Here is a 14,585-nt window from a genome sequence, read left to right as displayed (position 1 = left end):
TCATGAAATTCTGCAAACGATGTGAGTCATGGAATGAATATTTTTTAATTTTCAATGAGGAGGATTTGCTTGTGAGTTGCTACAGTTGGCAAGAACGAGCTAGTGAGGGGAAAGGACTTTCTCACTCGCTCACACACACCTGTAGCTCTTCATACGTTCCACATTCACCTAAGATTTTTCCTCTTGGGCTTTCCAGGCTCAGTTTATTGAAAGGCGTCTGTGTTTTTTGTTTTTTTTTTTCCCCATGGGACTTGCATACAGTATGTGTTTTCTCTGTCCAGCATGCTGCACAGCCGTGTCTTGGGCGAACAAACCCAGCTGAAGGAGGAGATGGAGACACTCAGGAGGGACAATGCCCAACTTGTCAGAGAGCACAACCACTTGAAACAGAACTGTGAGGAGCTAAAGCGACTGCACAGCCAAGACCAGAAAGAGCTGGCAGACCTCCGGCTGCAGCAACAGCAGGTACAGTCCACTCACACACCCAGATGTTATTAGGGCATGAACAGCCTGCAGAGATTTACGATTATGGAACAGAAGCTAGACGCAATATGCAAATGACTGCTTGTTCCTTCGCTGATGCATCGCACATTTTTTAAAAAGTGCTGAGAGGGTTTCACCCCTTTATATTTAGAACTCAGGTTTTTGAGCATCAAACATTACTGCTTGTTTTCCTCTGTGCACTGAATGCTGTGTTCTAAGCGGCACCCGCTGTATTGAACTACTGTGAAGTGCTGTTGCAAACAACACACGTGGGAATTCTGCAGCAGAGCGCAAGACAGCCAAGGAGAGGGAAATGCACACGGAGCATTTTTGAAAAGGGCAAGTGCAGGAGAAAAGGGCTTTACCTTTGGCAAAGGCCACAGCGGCCCAACCCATGTAGCTACAACAACAGTGTTTGCTGTGTAGAATAGGTCAAAACAGGAGTCAGCAGGGTTTGTATCAGCTGAACCTGCAGTACCCAGAACCAGGCTCACAGGGAAAGAATAATGCATTCTGGAGGACCAATTCCAGATGGACAATAGCTGCATAATAGTAACATATTGCAGAATGTTTTATTTACATGCCTAATTGCACTTTTTTGTCATTTTTATTGGTTTTATTCCAAAACTGCATGGAAAAGAAAGGTAATGGAGCAATAAAAAATAATTTTACTCATAGAATGATGACTCCAACTCAGTTATGATGGTCAATTTTAAAAATAGAAATGTTCAGCACAAACTATGTATTTATGTATGTGATAACTTGAATCTAAATAGGCCAATTATAAATACTTTTTTTTTAAAAATTGGGATGGAAAACAGAAGCAAAAAACATTAGTCTGGGCAGTAGTGGAACAATAAGTTACTGTTTATCACTTGATTAGGTCTCAAGTCCTTCTTGATAAGTCCAAAGGGACCCCTCTAAGGTCTGTCCTGTCTGTTCCAATGCACTTGCTCCTAGATTAAAAAAAAAGCAATTGTTTAAGATGACAAGAATTTGCTTGTGCTATAAAAAAAAATCCTGCACACACATTGATGCCATCTGTTGTTGAGGTGGGGGCACACCAACTAAGGTTAACTTCAGTTTCACCTGATTGCATCAACATTTTGAACACCAGTGTGTAATAATGCTTCATGTGACTTGTTAACCCTGTGCAGGTAATGAGGGAGAGGGGCTCATCAGAGGTGTTGAATAAACTGTATGACACTGCTGTGGACAAGTTAGAGGGTGTAAAGAAGGAGTACGATGCCCTTAGCAAGCGCTACAGTGAGAAGGTGGCCAATCACAACACAGACCTGAGTCGCCTGGAGCAGGTCGATGAGGAGAACAGGAGGCTGCAGAAGCAGATGGATGCGTTACTCAAACAGCGAGACTCGGCCATGCACTACCAGCAGCAGTATTCCACCTCCATGAGGAGGTGAGAGCGTTACCGGTTGTATGCTTACAGAAAAAACACATCTGGTTAAACTGAGCAAAGTTATATCCAAGGAAATATAACTCATTGGTTTTAGCTGATATTGTTTGAAGCCTGTGCTGGTTCCTTGAACTTGGATCCATCAAGAAAAGGAGTTGAATGGCCAGCGTGTGTGCAAACACATAAGATAGACTGAACACTCAGGCTGCAGCCAACATATCATTTTATGGGCATCCCATAAAAGTGTTCACTGAAATGATCCCGATCTTCCTCTGCCCTCCCAGGTTTGATTCAGTGCAGCAGGAGCTGAACAAGTCCTCAGCTCAGAACAAGGAGCTGCAGAGGGAGATGGAGCGTCTGCAGTCTGAAGTGACGCGCTACAAGAACCTGCAGCTAAAGGCGGCCAAGGACTGTGAGAAGTATAAGGAAGAGAGGGACTCTGTGTTCAACGAGTACCGTCTGATAATGAGCGAGCGCGACCAGGTGATCAAGGAGCTTGACAAGCTGCAGACGGAGCTGGAGGCAGCGGAGGCCCGACTGAAGAACACGTCCTCAGAGAGAGTGGTGGCCAGTGAAGAGCTGGAGGCACTCAAACAGGTACCAGGTTTAGGGATGATTTGCCTCAATGTCACAGTTTTCATGTTATTTTCAGTTTTTGTTTAATCTTAGTAGTAGCAGGAAATATTTTTTTGTATCACACCTTTTTTTAAATCTTAAATTCAGCTTTTAAGTACTTGACAGAAAAAAAAATCACTGGCACCAACAGAATCTGGTGATTATAAATAAAGACAGGCATATACATTTACAGCATTTAATTTAATTTAAAAATAAAACAGGCTAGAATATTAATCTATTTAGGACTAATGTGTTCTTGCCTTGTCTCATAAATCACAGCTCCCTTTGGAGACTTCCAGTGCTGAAGTTCTGAGCAAACTATTTTCTGTGAGAATTTAATATAAGTTTGTGTGTGTGGTGTAGGCCACGAGTCTATGTATCAGTCAGTGGATCAGAGACTGGTTTTATCCAAGATGCTATACATAAATTCACTGCCCGGCCAAAAACAAAGTCACACACTCCAGTATTTCGTGAGACTGCCTGTAGCTTTGATTGCGTTGCGCATTTGCCACGGCATTGTTTCGACAACCTCGTACAACGTCACAGCATTTATTTCTGTCCAGAATTGCATTAATTTTTGGCTGAGTTCTTGTATTGATGATAGGAATCAAACCACTCTGCAAGGTCTTCTCCAGCACATCCCAAAGACTTTGAATGGGGTTTAGCTCAGGACTGTGGGGGCCAATTGATGTGTCAAAATGATTCCTCACACTCCCTGGACCACTCTTTCACAATTAGAGTCTGATAAATTTTGGCATTGTTGTGCTGGAATATGAACGTGCCATCTGGGAGAAAAAATCCATTTATGGGATTGCCTGGTCATTCAGTACATTCAGATACTCAGCTGACTTAATTTTTTTGCTGAATAATATTGCTGAGCCTAGACTTGACCAACCGAAGCAACCCCTGATCATACCACTGCAATTTGCTTATTGAAACCCAAACGGTGACCTTTATTTTAGCTGGGCAGTGTATTTAAGCTGTGCAGCCTTTTTTTTTTTTTTTGCAAGAATGGAGCAGCACAAAAAAATATTGTGAGCTAGAATTGTATCTATCTGTATTAGTCCACAGATTTGTTTTCATTGTATCAATAACAATGTTGAGAACTCTTGTTCTGCAACAGGAGCTGAACTCATCACTGGTGGACCGCGACAAGGCGATTTGCGAGAGGAACGAGCTGCTGGAGAAATACTGCCACGAGGTGAAAGACAAGGCTGAGGCCCAAAAGGAGCTGAGTCAGGCTTGCAAGGACATTGAGATGGTCCGGGAGGAGAGGGATGTGGCCCGCAAGGAGAGGACCGAGGCCATCATTCAGAGGGATCAGTTGCTCCGAGAGTATTATCAGGCTAGACAGGTAACGGACCATAGATTTGGTCAAAAGTTAGAGCCCTGATGAAGCGCTTAGTGCATCCAGTAAGCTGTTGGTCAGTGGATTACTGAATCTCAGTCGACTGACAAATTATAGTTCCACTTCCGTCTGTCCACTATCAGATAGCACTCTTAGTGTCCTTCTGAAGGTCACATACAAGGCATGTGAGCCTTCTCCACATTTTGTTTTTTTTTTCAAACAAGTAGCCAGTATCGTCATTCCAGATGCTGTAAACAGGATGATCTTAAGATATTGGAGCAAGTGTTCTTGGTAAAAATAAATGCAGTAATCCTATGAACATATACTCACTGTTTTTTAGAAACAAGACACTGCTACCCTGGACATGGAACGAGCCAATAAGGAGATTGAGATGCTGAGGAAACAGTATGAGGCCATGTCCCAGGAACTGAAGGAGGCCACACAGGAGGCTGAAGTGGCCAAATGTCGACGGGACTGGGCCTTTCAGGAGAGGGACAAAATCGTGGCAGAGAGAGAGAGCATAAGGTCAGTCTGCATATAGGTTTGCTTAAGACTGGTTTGCTTAAGGACATTCTACTTCCTCACCTCCACTCTTCTCACCTCCCCCCATCAGGACTCTGTGTGACAACCTGAGGAGGGAACGGGATCGGGCCGTCAGCGATCTGGCAGATGCCCTGCGTAATCTAGACGATATGAGGAAACAGAAGAATGACGCACTACGAGAGCTCAAAGAAATAAAGTGAGTCTGCCGCCTCTCGGCTGACGTCACGTGTTGTGCTGCCTTTGCCTCCACAATCTGTCGTTCTCAGTGTGGGGCTGAGCATAAACTGTGATATTCTGCCTTTGGAGACATCATGGAGCTTGGTTGTTTGCCAGGCAGCATGCCATCACGCCCAGATTAAAAGAACTTTTGAGAAAAGCAGCAGCAGTGTTTTGGGCACAGTCTAAACCTCCCTACACATTAGTTTATATTGTATGATACAGCGCCCCCTGCTGACTAAAGTAAACATGGCAGCTAATTTATGTCCGAGTGCTGGAGGCTTGTTTATTCTCTGCAAAGCACGAATTAGGAGTGGGGTTTTAATTTTATCACCCCCTTTGATGTATACCCAGGGAGACCGTACATCTAATTTTTTTTCAGTTGTGGAGATGGAACTCCCCTGAATTGCCCATCCACCCCAAAGTGACTGACTTTTGACACTGTGTGATTTCCTCGTTTGTTAAGGGAGAAAATGGAGAGCCAGTTGGAGAAGGAGGCCCGGTTCTGTCAGCTGATGGCCCACAGCTCTCACGACTCGGCCATCGACACAGACTCACTGGAGTGGGAAACGGAAGTGGTGGAGTTCGAGAAAGACAGGGTAAGAGCAACGCTCAGCTCTAATTGTTTGGTGGCCAGTTCCTTCAGAGCTTTAGACTGGCAAATGTGATGACGTAGTTCATACATGTTTGTGAAAATATATGAATTTTCTTTACAGACATTAATATTGGTATATTTTACAGGATGACATGGATTTGATGGCACTTGGATTTGATATTGCTGAGGGGGTAAATGATCCATATTTACCAGGCGATTGTGGAATATTTGTAACAAGAGTGGACAAAGGAAGTATCGCAGATGGAAGGTTAAGGTATGAGCTGCCTTTTGAAAAAGTTAACCTTTTCATGGAAAAATACTGTAACAGTTTATGAAATTCCTGTTCATTCATTGGCTTTGTTTTCAGAGTGAATGATTGGTTGTTGAAGATCAATGACATTGACCTGACCAATAAGGACAGGAAACAGGTGGTGAAGGCGGTCGTCAATGGTGGTGGATTGATCAACATGGTGGTACGAAGAAGGAAATCTCTTGGAGGAAGGTTCGTCACTCCTGTTCACATCAACCTCGTGGGACACAAAGGTATATGAACATGAAAAAGCTTTGTCATGAATGTATCTGTTTTTACTACAGTATTATGTACACTAATTTAAAAAATTTTTTTTTCCAGACAGTGGTATTGGTCTGGAGAGCGGGGTGTGTGTCGCTGCCGTTGTGCAGGGCAGTCCAGCAGCAAGGGAAGGTTCTCTCACAGTTGGAGATAGGCTGATTGCGGTGAGTCATAGTTAGATTGAATGAGCTCTTTTATTTCTACCTCCACTTCCATTAGCAGCATTTGTTTGTCAAGTCAGTTTCTCAGCAGAATTGCACAAAAGCGACTCAATGAATTTATATGAAACATTTAGGTGGGGCACTTGGAGAATTTTGGAGTGAATGTCCTTAAAGGGGGGGGCAAGGCAAATAATGTGGAGAGAATGACAGACTTTCATGAAACTTGGTAGAACAGAGGGGAATAGGAGTCACTGACCTCTGGACTACATCTGGAGGATGACTATTTAACAAGAACCCTGAAGGTTAACCATTGTGACATAGTACGTGTCTTATTTGGCTTAAGTTTGTGGTAAACCCTCAAAGGAGTGCCTTCCTACTATTTTTCCTCACTTTTTTGGTGTCTCCCACACCACAGCTCATAAAAGAAGTTGAAGCTTTCTCATGCAGGATGACCAGAATTAGGCAGGATTTGGTTAAGATAGTGGAGGCTCTCCTGCTCTGATTAAACCACCACAAAACCCGCATCTTTTGAGCGGTAGTTGGAGCTACCTTTTCACACACGGATGAGCTAAATCTACATCTGATAAAATGAAGAGTCAATGTCGGAAGTATAGCTATGTAACTCCATGGTATCATCGTTTGAAAAGTATCTGTTATGTGTGCATTAGCTTGAAATCCAGGAGCACTCAGATATCTATTAAGGAGCAGCAGATATACGTATTTAGCCCAGCAAGTAATGGTTCAGATTGGAGCTCAGCCTTCATAGTTACCTATAAAATGATGATCTTAATCGTAGGAGCATATAGTATTTATCATGCCCTTGTGGACCTTGATGAAATTAGTATGTCAGATTATAAAGTTTCTTATATATAACTTATGAAATGGTTAATTTGTTGGCCATAAAAAAAACCCTCCAGTGTTGAATCGGCTATGAAATATGCATGGGCTGCGTGTCAGCAGCTGAACTCGGAGCATCATTGAACTCCCCTCTGAGCCATAAAGTATCAAATGGTTTCCATCCATCCATTCCTAGTTCCATCCTTCAGTTAGTTCATGATAAAGCTCATCCATAATATATTACTCACTGTGTTATTTAGTATCCTGTTTAAGATGATCGTCATCCCAAGTGGGGCCTGCTGTGATTGGAAATTAGCATATTTGCAGAGTGAGGGTTCTTGAGACTGAAATGTTTTGGCCTAGATTTCTTGTGTTTACCACACCGCAGCAGAGTGAGACACATCGCTGGTCCCAGACACTCTTATGTTCAAGAGGTGTTACCTGTATGTGTTTGTAGATGTGTGTTTAATTTAATACTGCCATCTATGCATACACACAAGCCTCAGGTGAATTGGAAACTGACTTTCCTTGCTTTAGTGTTAAGGACCTGTCTTTTTTTCAATTGCAATTTTCAATCTTTCCCTACTCCCCAGATAAATGGCATTGCTCTGGATAACAAATCTGTGACGGAGTGTGAGGCTCTGTTGCGGAGCTGTAGGGACTCTGTCAGCCTGTCTCTTATGAAGGTAAGTCACACTTATCACAGTCTTATCATGAGCTCTAGTTTACTGATGTCGAAGTTTATCAGAAGCATTTGTCGTACTACTGCACATCTAGCATAGCTGTTTTACAGCTTGGACAGTCGTCTATTGCATGACCAATAGAGCTCACTACAGGTGTTCCTACAGTGATGTGGACACCAGTAGAGCACTACATTAGATTTCCATCGCATGAATGGAAGCATTCAATTGCATACAGGCCAATAGCATAGCCATATTGCTGGATGATTTAGTGGCACGTCATTATACCCAAGCACCGGCTCTGTCAAGTACACTTCCTTCGACTTGATCACACTACAGACTATCAATGGATTGTAGCTGTCAGAAGTAGGCCAATCCCACGTCCCATTGGATCAAACAATGCTTGTGGTGATTGGCTGCAGGTAAAATCTTCTCTCAAGATCTCTGCTCTAAAAGGATCACATGGTTTTACTGAAGACACATTTCTTTCTATTTGCTTATTTTGGTCATTACATTAAAATAATTAGCCATACCCATACTCTATTTCAACGTTCATTGAATCATGTTCCTGTGTTTTGTGTGACTAATTCTTTTATCTGACCTCCTCACAGTTCTTCCCTCACAGCACATCAGGTCAGAACATTTTTGAGAGTCTACGTGAGTCATCGGAGAAGTCCAATGGGCGCGTCCAGTTGTCTGAGATTCAGACACGGAATAGCCGCAACCTCAAATACAACAGCTCGACGCAGACTGACATCTTCAGCTCAGACGTCGGAAGCACCAGCACAAGTAGCATCTCTGGGGAGAGGAGGAAGGTCAGGGTTGAATCAGACGAGGTGTATGGTGACATCAGCAAGCCGTTCTCCACAGGTTCCCTCCACGCCATCGGCCTTCGGCCAACCACTGACTTGGGCACTGGCCGGTACGGCCCCAGTGCTTTTCAAGAGTGCTGTCCCTACACAAAGGCACCGTCCTCCTTGCCCTTTGACCCTGTCTCTGCCCCAGACTGCCTCACAATGGAGGCAAACATGGAGAAGAAGCACAGCGGGGGAACGTGGCCCAAAATGATGGTGGGGGGTATGTCAGTTGCACCAGATAATACCAGTCCAGTCCCAGCAGCGGCTCAACTTTCCATCTTTAAATCGCCCAAACAGAGGAAGTCGATCTTTGATCCAGACACTTTCAAAACGCCTTCCACTAAAATGGAGTACATTGCAGCCAATCAGATTGCAGCGGTGGCTGCTGCAGCAATATCCCACTCTCCACAGCCTTCGAAGACAGAGTCTCTTTCCTCCTCATCTACCCCAACCCCCCCAACCCCACCCACTCGCAGCGACTCCTTTAAGTTCAAACACAAGCATCAAAGCAGCTCTGCATCCGACTGCACGATCACTTCTGATGGCAAGGGAGAGGCTGTCATCTCCATGGCAGCAGGAGAGAGTCGAGAGAGGAGTGAGCGAGAGAGAGACAGGAACGGAAACCATTATTTCCTGGATGGGAAGGTGTTGACTTCAAGGAAGTCATGCGATGAGGATATTGGCCGAACGAGGGGGGAGGAGCCAGAGGTGAAGAGGCCACGTCCTAAATCTGCCCCAGCCCTTCGACGTAGGATGACCCCCCAGACCATCACTCTTCCCACCTTCCAAGTGAGTCTATTTAAGAGTTCAGAGATAGATTTAGTGTTTATATGGTCCATTCCCTCCCATTCTTCGATTCAAATTGATTAGAAGCTTCCCTCATAGAGAACATGATGCATTTGAGTTTGAATTCAAAAAGGGATCAACATATCAAATCATCCCCGTGGTCCAAAGCATCCGTTTTGTAATAGAATTTACAGCTCTGTCAGAGTTACGCCCCTGGGATTTCCTCTTAGTTAGTGTGTCATAGTGATTGATGCCCCTGCTCTGGTTCAGCCACACAACCCCAGAGCTGATGGGATGCCGGGGCTCAGGAAACCGCGGCTGCTTGTTCTCCAGGCCCCCAGCAAAAACCCCCCCAAAACAAAACAAGGGTTTAATTTTATTGTTGTGGGATGTTCATTCTGTCATTTTTCAAGTATGGTACATGTCTGTGTGGACTTTTCTAATACAATGGAACGGAATGGTAACTGTTTGTTTCTGTCATTCATCACAGAGCTACTCTAATGATGAACACTCTCCGGAGCCCAGGGACATGCTGCGCTCCTCCCCAAGTCGATCTCACAGGCACAGTGTCGGCTTCGTCCCCACAGTCTACAACGGCAGCCTACCTCCAAGTGAGTTTCCACTTCATTTCTGCATAATATATGCCTTTGCCATATTCATAGACCCTCCCCTTACCTCGGTGGGTCATCCATGCTCTTTTCAGATTCAGCCCATAGAGGTCTGTCTCCTTGCCCCGCTGTGACGGCGGTGATGAGGAACCCAGTGTACACCGTGCGTAGTCACCGCGTTCATGCCAGCAACTGTCCATCCGTCGCGTCCCAGATATGTCATCAGCACACCCACACCAGGTTTCCTTCTTTTCACACTCAGCGTTTCCTGTGCCCTGGTTTAAACCCCGTAGTTCACATTAAGGGCTCTTTAATTGTCAGTTCAGTGTCTCTAACTGGGTCTGTTATGATGACTAATATTTTTAATCATCCTATTTCCCTGAGGCGGTACCACATTATTAAATTTGGGGGTTGGATGAAAATAGTTTCCTACTGTTGCTCTGTCTTAGTTTTATGCAGTTGGGATTTAGTTCGACCTACCATTTATATGAACTGTGAAATGTGAAGCATCTTGCATGTTCAAAAACTGTGCAAGCATTTTTTGCATCATTATGTGTGTTTTTGTCTTTTGTAGCCCGCAACACCAGGGTCGTTTGAGCCTGGACCTGAGCCAGCAGAAGCGTATAAGTGACTACTCTGAATCCATATCGTCACGTAGCAGCAGAGCTTCACACGGTACAAACTCACTGCCCTCCAGTGCACGGCTCGGTCAGTCTGCCACGCATGCACGCAAACACACGAATGAATGTCACTGACTTAATATCACCTTTGCGGATATTGTCGTAACATTCATGCTGGTATTTTATCATCCCTCTGTCAGGTTCTTCAAATAATGTCCAATATCGCACGGAGAGGATCAAGATCCCCTCCACTCCCCGCTACCCTCGTTCCATGCTGGGGTCAGACAGAGGTATGACTCTCTCATTAGTATAATAATACAATAAAAACCCGTAAGCTACTTTGGACTGTGCTCGGTTCTTGAGTTATCCTGAACAGCAGCAGAAGCAAAAGGGAATGTTGGTTCAGTTTTCTTTTCTGATGTGGAAATTAAAACACCTGATTTGGCTATTGTTAACCTTTTTTTTAAAGTCACATAGTCATTGGTTATCAACTAAATAAAACAAACGTAATTGCTGCACAGGGTTTTTATGTGCAACCTTTAAGGTCAGAAAATAAATGGTCCTGGTGTGAATCATCTCCGGAAAAATTCAGTCTTTGTCAGCATATCATTGTGAAATATCAGGGTGTGTGTGGATGTGAAGGTGTCATTAGGGCTCTATTATGACAGAACAGTGAACCGACAGGTGAAATCAGATTACAGTATATTGGATCATACTATGAGAAGTTAATTTAATTTCAGCCTCATTTTCTGTCTCACTCTTCTTCTGAATCCAGGCTCCCTCCCTCACTCAGAGTGTAGCAGTCCCAGTCTCATCACACCTCCACAGTCGCCACTCAATCTGGAGACGTCCTCGTTTGCCAGCAGCCAATCACAAGGCTCCATTTCCACTTTGCCTCGCATCTCAGTCAGCCCTGTGCCAATTGGGGAGCGCAGGAAAGACAGGTATGACCCTAAACGACTGTCCGTGTAGCTGACAATCTGGAGATGTTGTATTTAAGAGATGACTTGAGCAAATTTGAAGTCATATTAATATGTCTGGTTGATCAGATTGATGGCATGCTGAGAAAATTTCTCTACAGAAGTCGCAGTTAGCCTTCTAGCCGTGCTCTTTATATCACTCTTTATAAGGATAATGAGTAGGAGGTACAGATGGCCTACATCTACTCTGAGATTCTTTTTGGCACTTTCAAAAAGTGATTCCAGGTGATTTCCCAATCACAGCTGTGCAATAACTAATCGGAATTGACAGTGACATCTTCAAGTTGTTTTTTGGAAGACTCTTGCTGTTTTTAAAAGAAGCAGTGGTCAGCTAGTATGCTGAATTTAGTTCTATCCTGTCCTCCCAAGTCTGTCTCCCGTTTTGTACTGCAGAGACCCCTCAGTCTTATTCAGTGTTGCTGCTTCTGTATGATACTTGTCCTACATTCTCCTCTTTATCTTCCTGCCGCTTCTCTGCAACCTCCCGTTTCCAGATCACTTTACCATAACCGCTCTTTTCTAAGGATTCCTCTGGCTGCAAGGCCGAGGTTCTCCTCTCTCAGGAGCCTCAGGTTCGTTCTCCTCAGTGCTAAAATCAAGGGAATGACCCCACCCTTTCCCCTCAAGTTGACCTCTCACATGCTTAAAAGCAGTTAGATCCATAGCAAAGAGGAACAGAATGAATGTCTGCTGTTATGTTCACAATATGGAGTGTAATTTGATTTCAAAATGCCAGCTATTTGCATGCCAGAGTATTCGTGCCTTGGGAAACACACAAAAAAAAAGGCCCGATGAGCTACATTTGTCAAAGTTCACAAAATCTTAGCTTATTGCATGCTGTGCCCTTGCCCTGTGATGACGACATGGTCAGTATGCATGTTTATATGTTAGCTTTAATCCCCAGTTCCCATAGCGTGCAGAATGTATGGTGTGGTTATTATTACACGGCCTTCTGAGTCATGTTCTTGTTTTTTTCCCACCACCACTCTGTGTACCATCGCCTCTGGCTGCCAATCCATTCCTCTGCCTTCATAGAACTGTATGCCATATACAAACCAAATTTGTTGTGAAGACACTCCAAGCTCATCATGAAGATCCTTCACATGAAGAGACTTCAACTGCCTGTGTCTTTATGATATTGCACACAGAGTCCTATTACACTGAACCCACCCAGTGTCTTCTTTTAAACCAGATATAAAGAGGCACTCCAGAGAGATGTTTACCTGTCATCCTGTCTCTACATTTCTGTGATACTGTTCATTTATTCACGTTCGTCTTCCTACCAGGCCGTACTTGGAGGAACCACGAAATGTCATTGTGCACAAAGGAACAGAGCCTCTCGGCATCTCCATTGTTAGCGGGGAGAATGGTGGGATATTTGTTTCTAAAGTTACTGGAGGAAGCATCGCTCACCAGGCAGGGTTGGAGTATGGAGACCAATTACTGGAGGTATGGATGAGCTACTTGTGTTTATGCTGCAAGCAGCGTAAACAAGAATGTATTGCCAGATAAGAAATGTGCAGAACTAGAAATACTGCGTCATCCAAAAGGTGTTTAAGTCAATTCAGTTGGAACTGAAGAAGTCTCTTGGATGAGAGACGAAACGTCTTCAAGAACTTTAACGTCCAGTGGATTGACTTAAACAGCTTTTGGATAACCATGACCTGGATGACTGAGAACCTACATAGACAAATACTGCGGCACTTTACCAAGAATGAAGCTGAAAGACAGTGTTTTTTCATTTCAAGAATGTTCAGTTTTTAGTCGAATTTAAAACTAGCCAGTAGTTATAAGGCAAGGCCATAGATGATACTAATAACTCATGATCTAAGTGGTGTGCTCTCAAGCAATACACGCATATAACACACATTTTTATTATGAGCCAAAAGCACAAAAGAGTAAATCGGATCCGAAATAACTGAGATTTATGTTTAATGTGAAAGATAAATCATAAAAATGTTTAAAAAAATAAAATAAAATGTTAAAGCTCAAACATATGAAACAACTCCTCTGATCTGTAGTTCTGTTCAGTATAATCTGATTATGTGTTGAGTATGAAGTGCAGCGTGTGGATAAAACAACTGAAAACATCATGAATATGAATTAGTGCATAACAATAAACAACACTAGAGATATTACAATAATGGCTGTCTCATCTCTTAGAACAGAGTACGTGTTCTTTTAGGACTTTGAAAAATTATCTAAAACACTCACTTTTTTCCAAACATTGGAGGCATTATTCATTATGTAAGAAGCAAAAATCCTGTCTATGCCATTGTGGGAATAAACCCTACTCTTGATCCAGATGACAATCTTGATGGTCACCTTAAGCCCATGATTAACTGGCCACGCTTTCTGTTCATATACATTCAACACTCAACCTCAACGTATTTCTTCTTAGTATAATGGCATCAACTTGAGAAACGCCACGGAGCAGCAAGCTCGCCTCATCATTGGCCAGCAGTGTGACACCATCACCATTATGGCCCAGTACAACCCACACATGTACCAGCTGGGCAACCACTCGCGCTCCAGGTAACATGGTTTACATGACAAATATAGATGTTTTAGTGCCGCTCATGTTCACAAGATTTGCTGCTTGGCTGAGTCCTGGATCACTTACCAGTAAAGGTTTTTAGTTTAAAATTTTTTTAAAATTTTAAATATATATACAGCCAGTTCTCTAAATGCATTTGGCTTTTTTAAAATTTTTATTTGATGGTCACCAAGAAGGCTGTATGATAAATCAACCAACATTAAAACTCTGGAACTGGAACAGCAGTTTTTCATTAAGGAGCCAAGTTGGCACGTTTGATTAATTGTACAGGTAGTTGATCATCTTTAAACAATTATACCAGCATGTGACAGCTAAAAAACTTTTGGCTATAGTGATGGATTCTTTTTGAAATTTCATCATAATTTGACATCCATATTTTTTCCTAACTATATACTATGAAGCACATTTTTCTGATGGACAAACTATATGAAATGAGGATCAACCTAAAAATAGATTCAGCATTTCCTTTTAGTACCCTTAAATATTTCAGTTTATACATCTAATCTCATGCAAGTTAACTAAACTACTAGTTATTTGTCTCACTTAAATGAAGTGTGGTTCATTTAGAACATTTGCTCTTCATGTCAAATGGCTTTTTAAAAAACAAATGTTAAAAATAGAAAGCATCACTTTGGAGCTGAAATATCTTTTTTGATATGGAAAACACCTTTTCCTTAATTCCTTAACTTGATGATCAGAAAGTCATTTGAGTAA

The 14,585-nt window shown here is 43.0% G+C and overlaps 1 protein-coding gene across 2 annotated transcripts in view; it reads left to right on the top strand.

Annotated features, from left to right (window-relative positions):
• dlg5a (discs, large homolog 5a (Drosophila)) overlaps positions 1-14,585 on the top strand; it is a 31,657-nt gene that overhangs the window by 10,781 nt on the left and 6,291 nt on the right. The window contains exons 5-23 of one of the 2 annotated variants that reach the window (XM_068326972.1): positions 282-465; positions 1,641-1,900; positions 2,182-2,494; positions 3,636-3,866; positions 4,201-4,385; positions 4,474-4,599; positions 5,086-5,218; positions 5,361-5,488; positions 5,582-5,757; positions 5,846-5,949; positions 7,377-7,469; positions 8,075-9,109; positions 9,597-9,717; positions 9,810-9,954; positions 10,289-10,389; positions 10,535-10,624; positions 11,110-11,278; positions 12,601-12,763; positions 13,716-13,849. In XM_068326972.1, the coding sequence (XP_068183073.1) occupies positions 282-465; positions 1,641-1,900; positions 2,182-2,494; positions 3,636-3,866; positions 4,201-4,385; positions 4,474-4,599; positions 5,086-5,218; positions 5,361-5,488; positions 5,582-5,757; positions 5,846-5,949; positions 7,377-7,469; positions 8,075-9,109; positions 9,597-9,717; positions 9,810-9,954; positions 10,289-10,389; positions 10,535-10,624; positions 11,110-11,278; positions 12,601-12,763; positions 13,716-13,849 (3,891 nt within the window). Of the gene's footprint in view, positions 1-281; positions 466-1,640; positions 1,901-2,181; positions 2,495-3,635; positions 3,867-4,200; positions 4,386-4,473; positions 4,600-5,085; positions 5,219-5,360; positions 5,489-5,581; positions 5,758-5,845; positions 5,950-7,376; positions 7,470-8,074; positions 9,110-9,596; positions 9,718-9,809; positions 9,955-10,288; positions 10,423-10,534; positions 10,625-11,109; positions 11,279-12,600; positions 12,764-13,715; positions 13,850-14,585 lie in introns of both variants that reach the window. The other variant, XM_068326971.1, reaches the window with a different exon arrangement.

This window comes from Antennarius striatus, chromosome 11 (genome assembly GCF_040054535.1).
Source record: "Antennarius striatus isolate MH-2024 chromosome 11, ASM4005453v1, whole genome shotgun sequence".
In the NCBI taxonomy this organism is placed as follows: domain Eukaryota; kingdom Metazoa; phylum Chordata; class Actinopteri; order Lophiiformes; family Antennariidae; genus Antennarius; species Antennarius striatus.
Note: the sequence above shows the minus strand (reverse complement) of the source record. Positions and strands in the feature narration are given on the sequence as shown.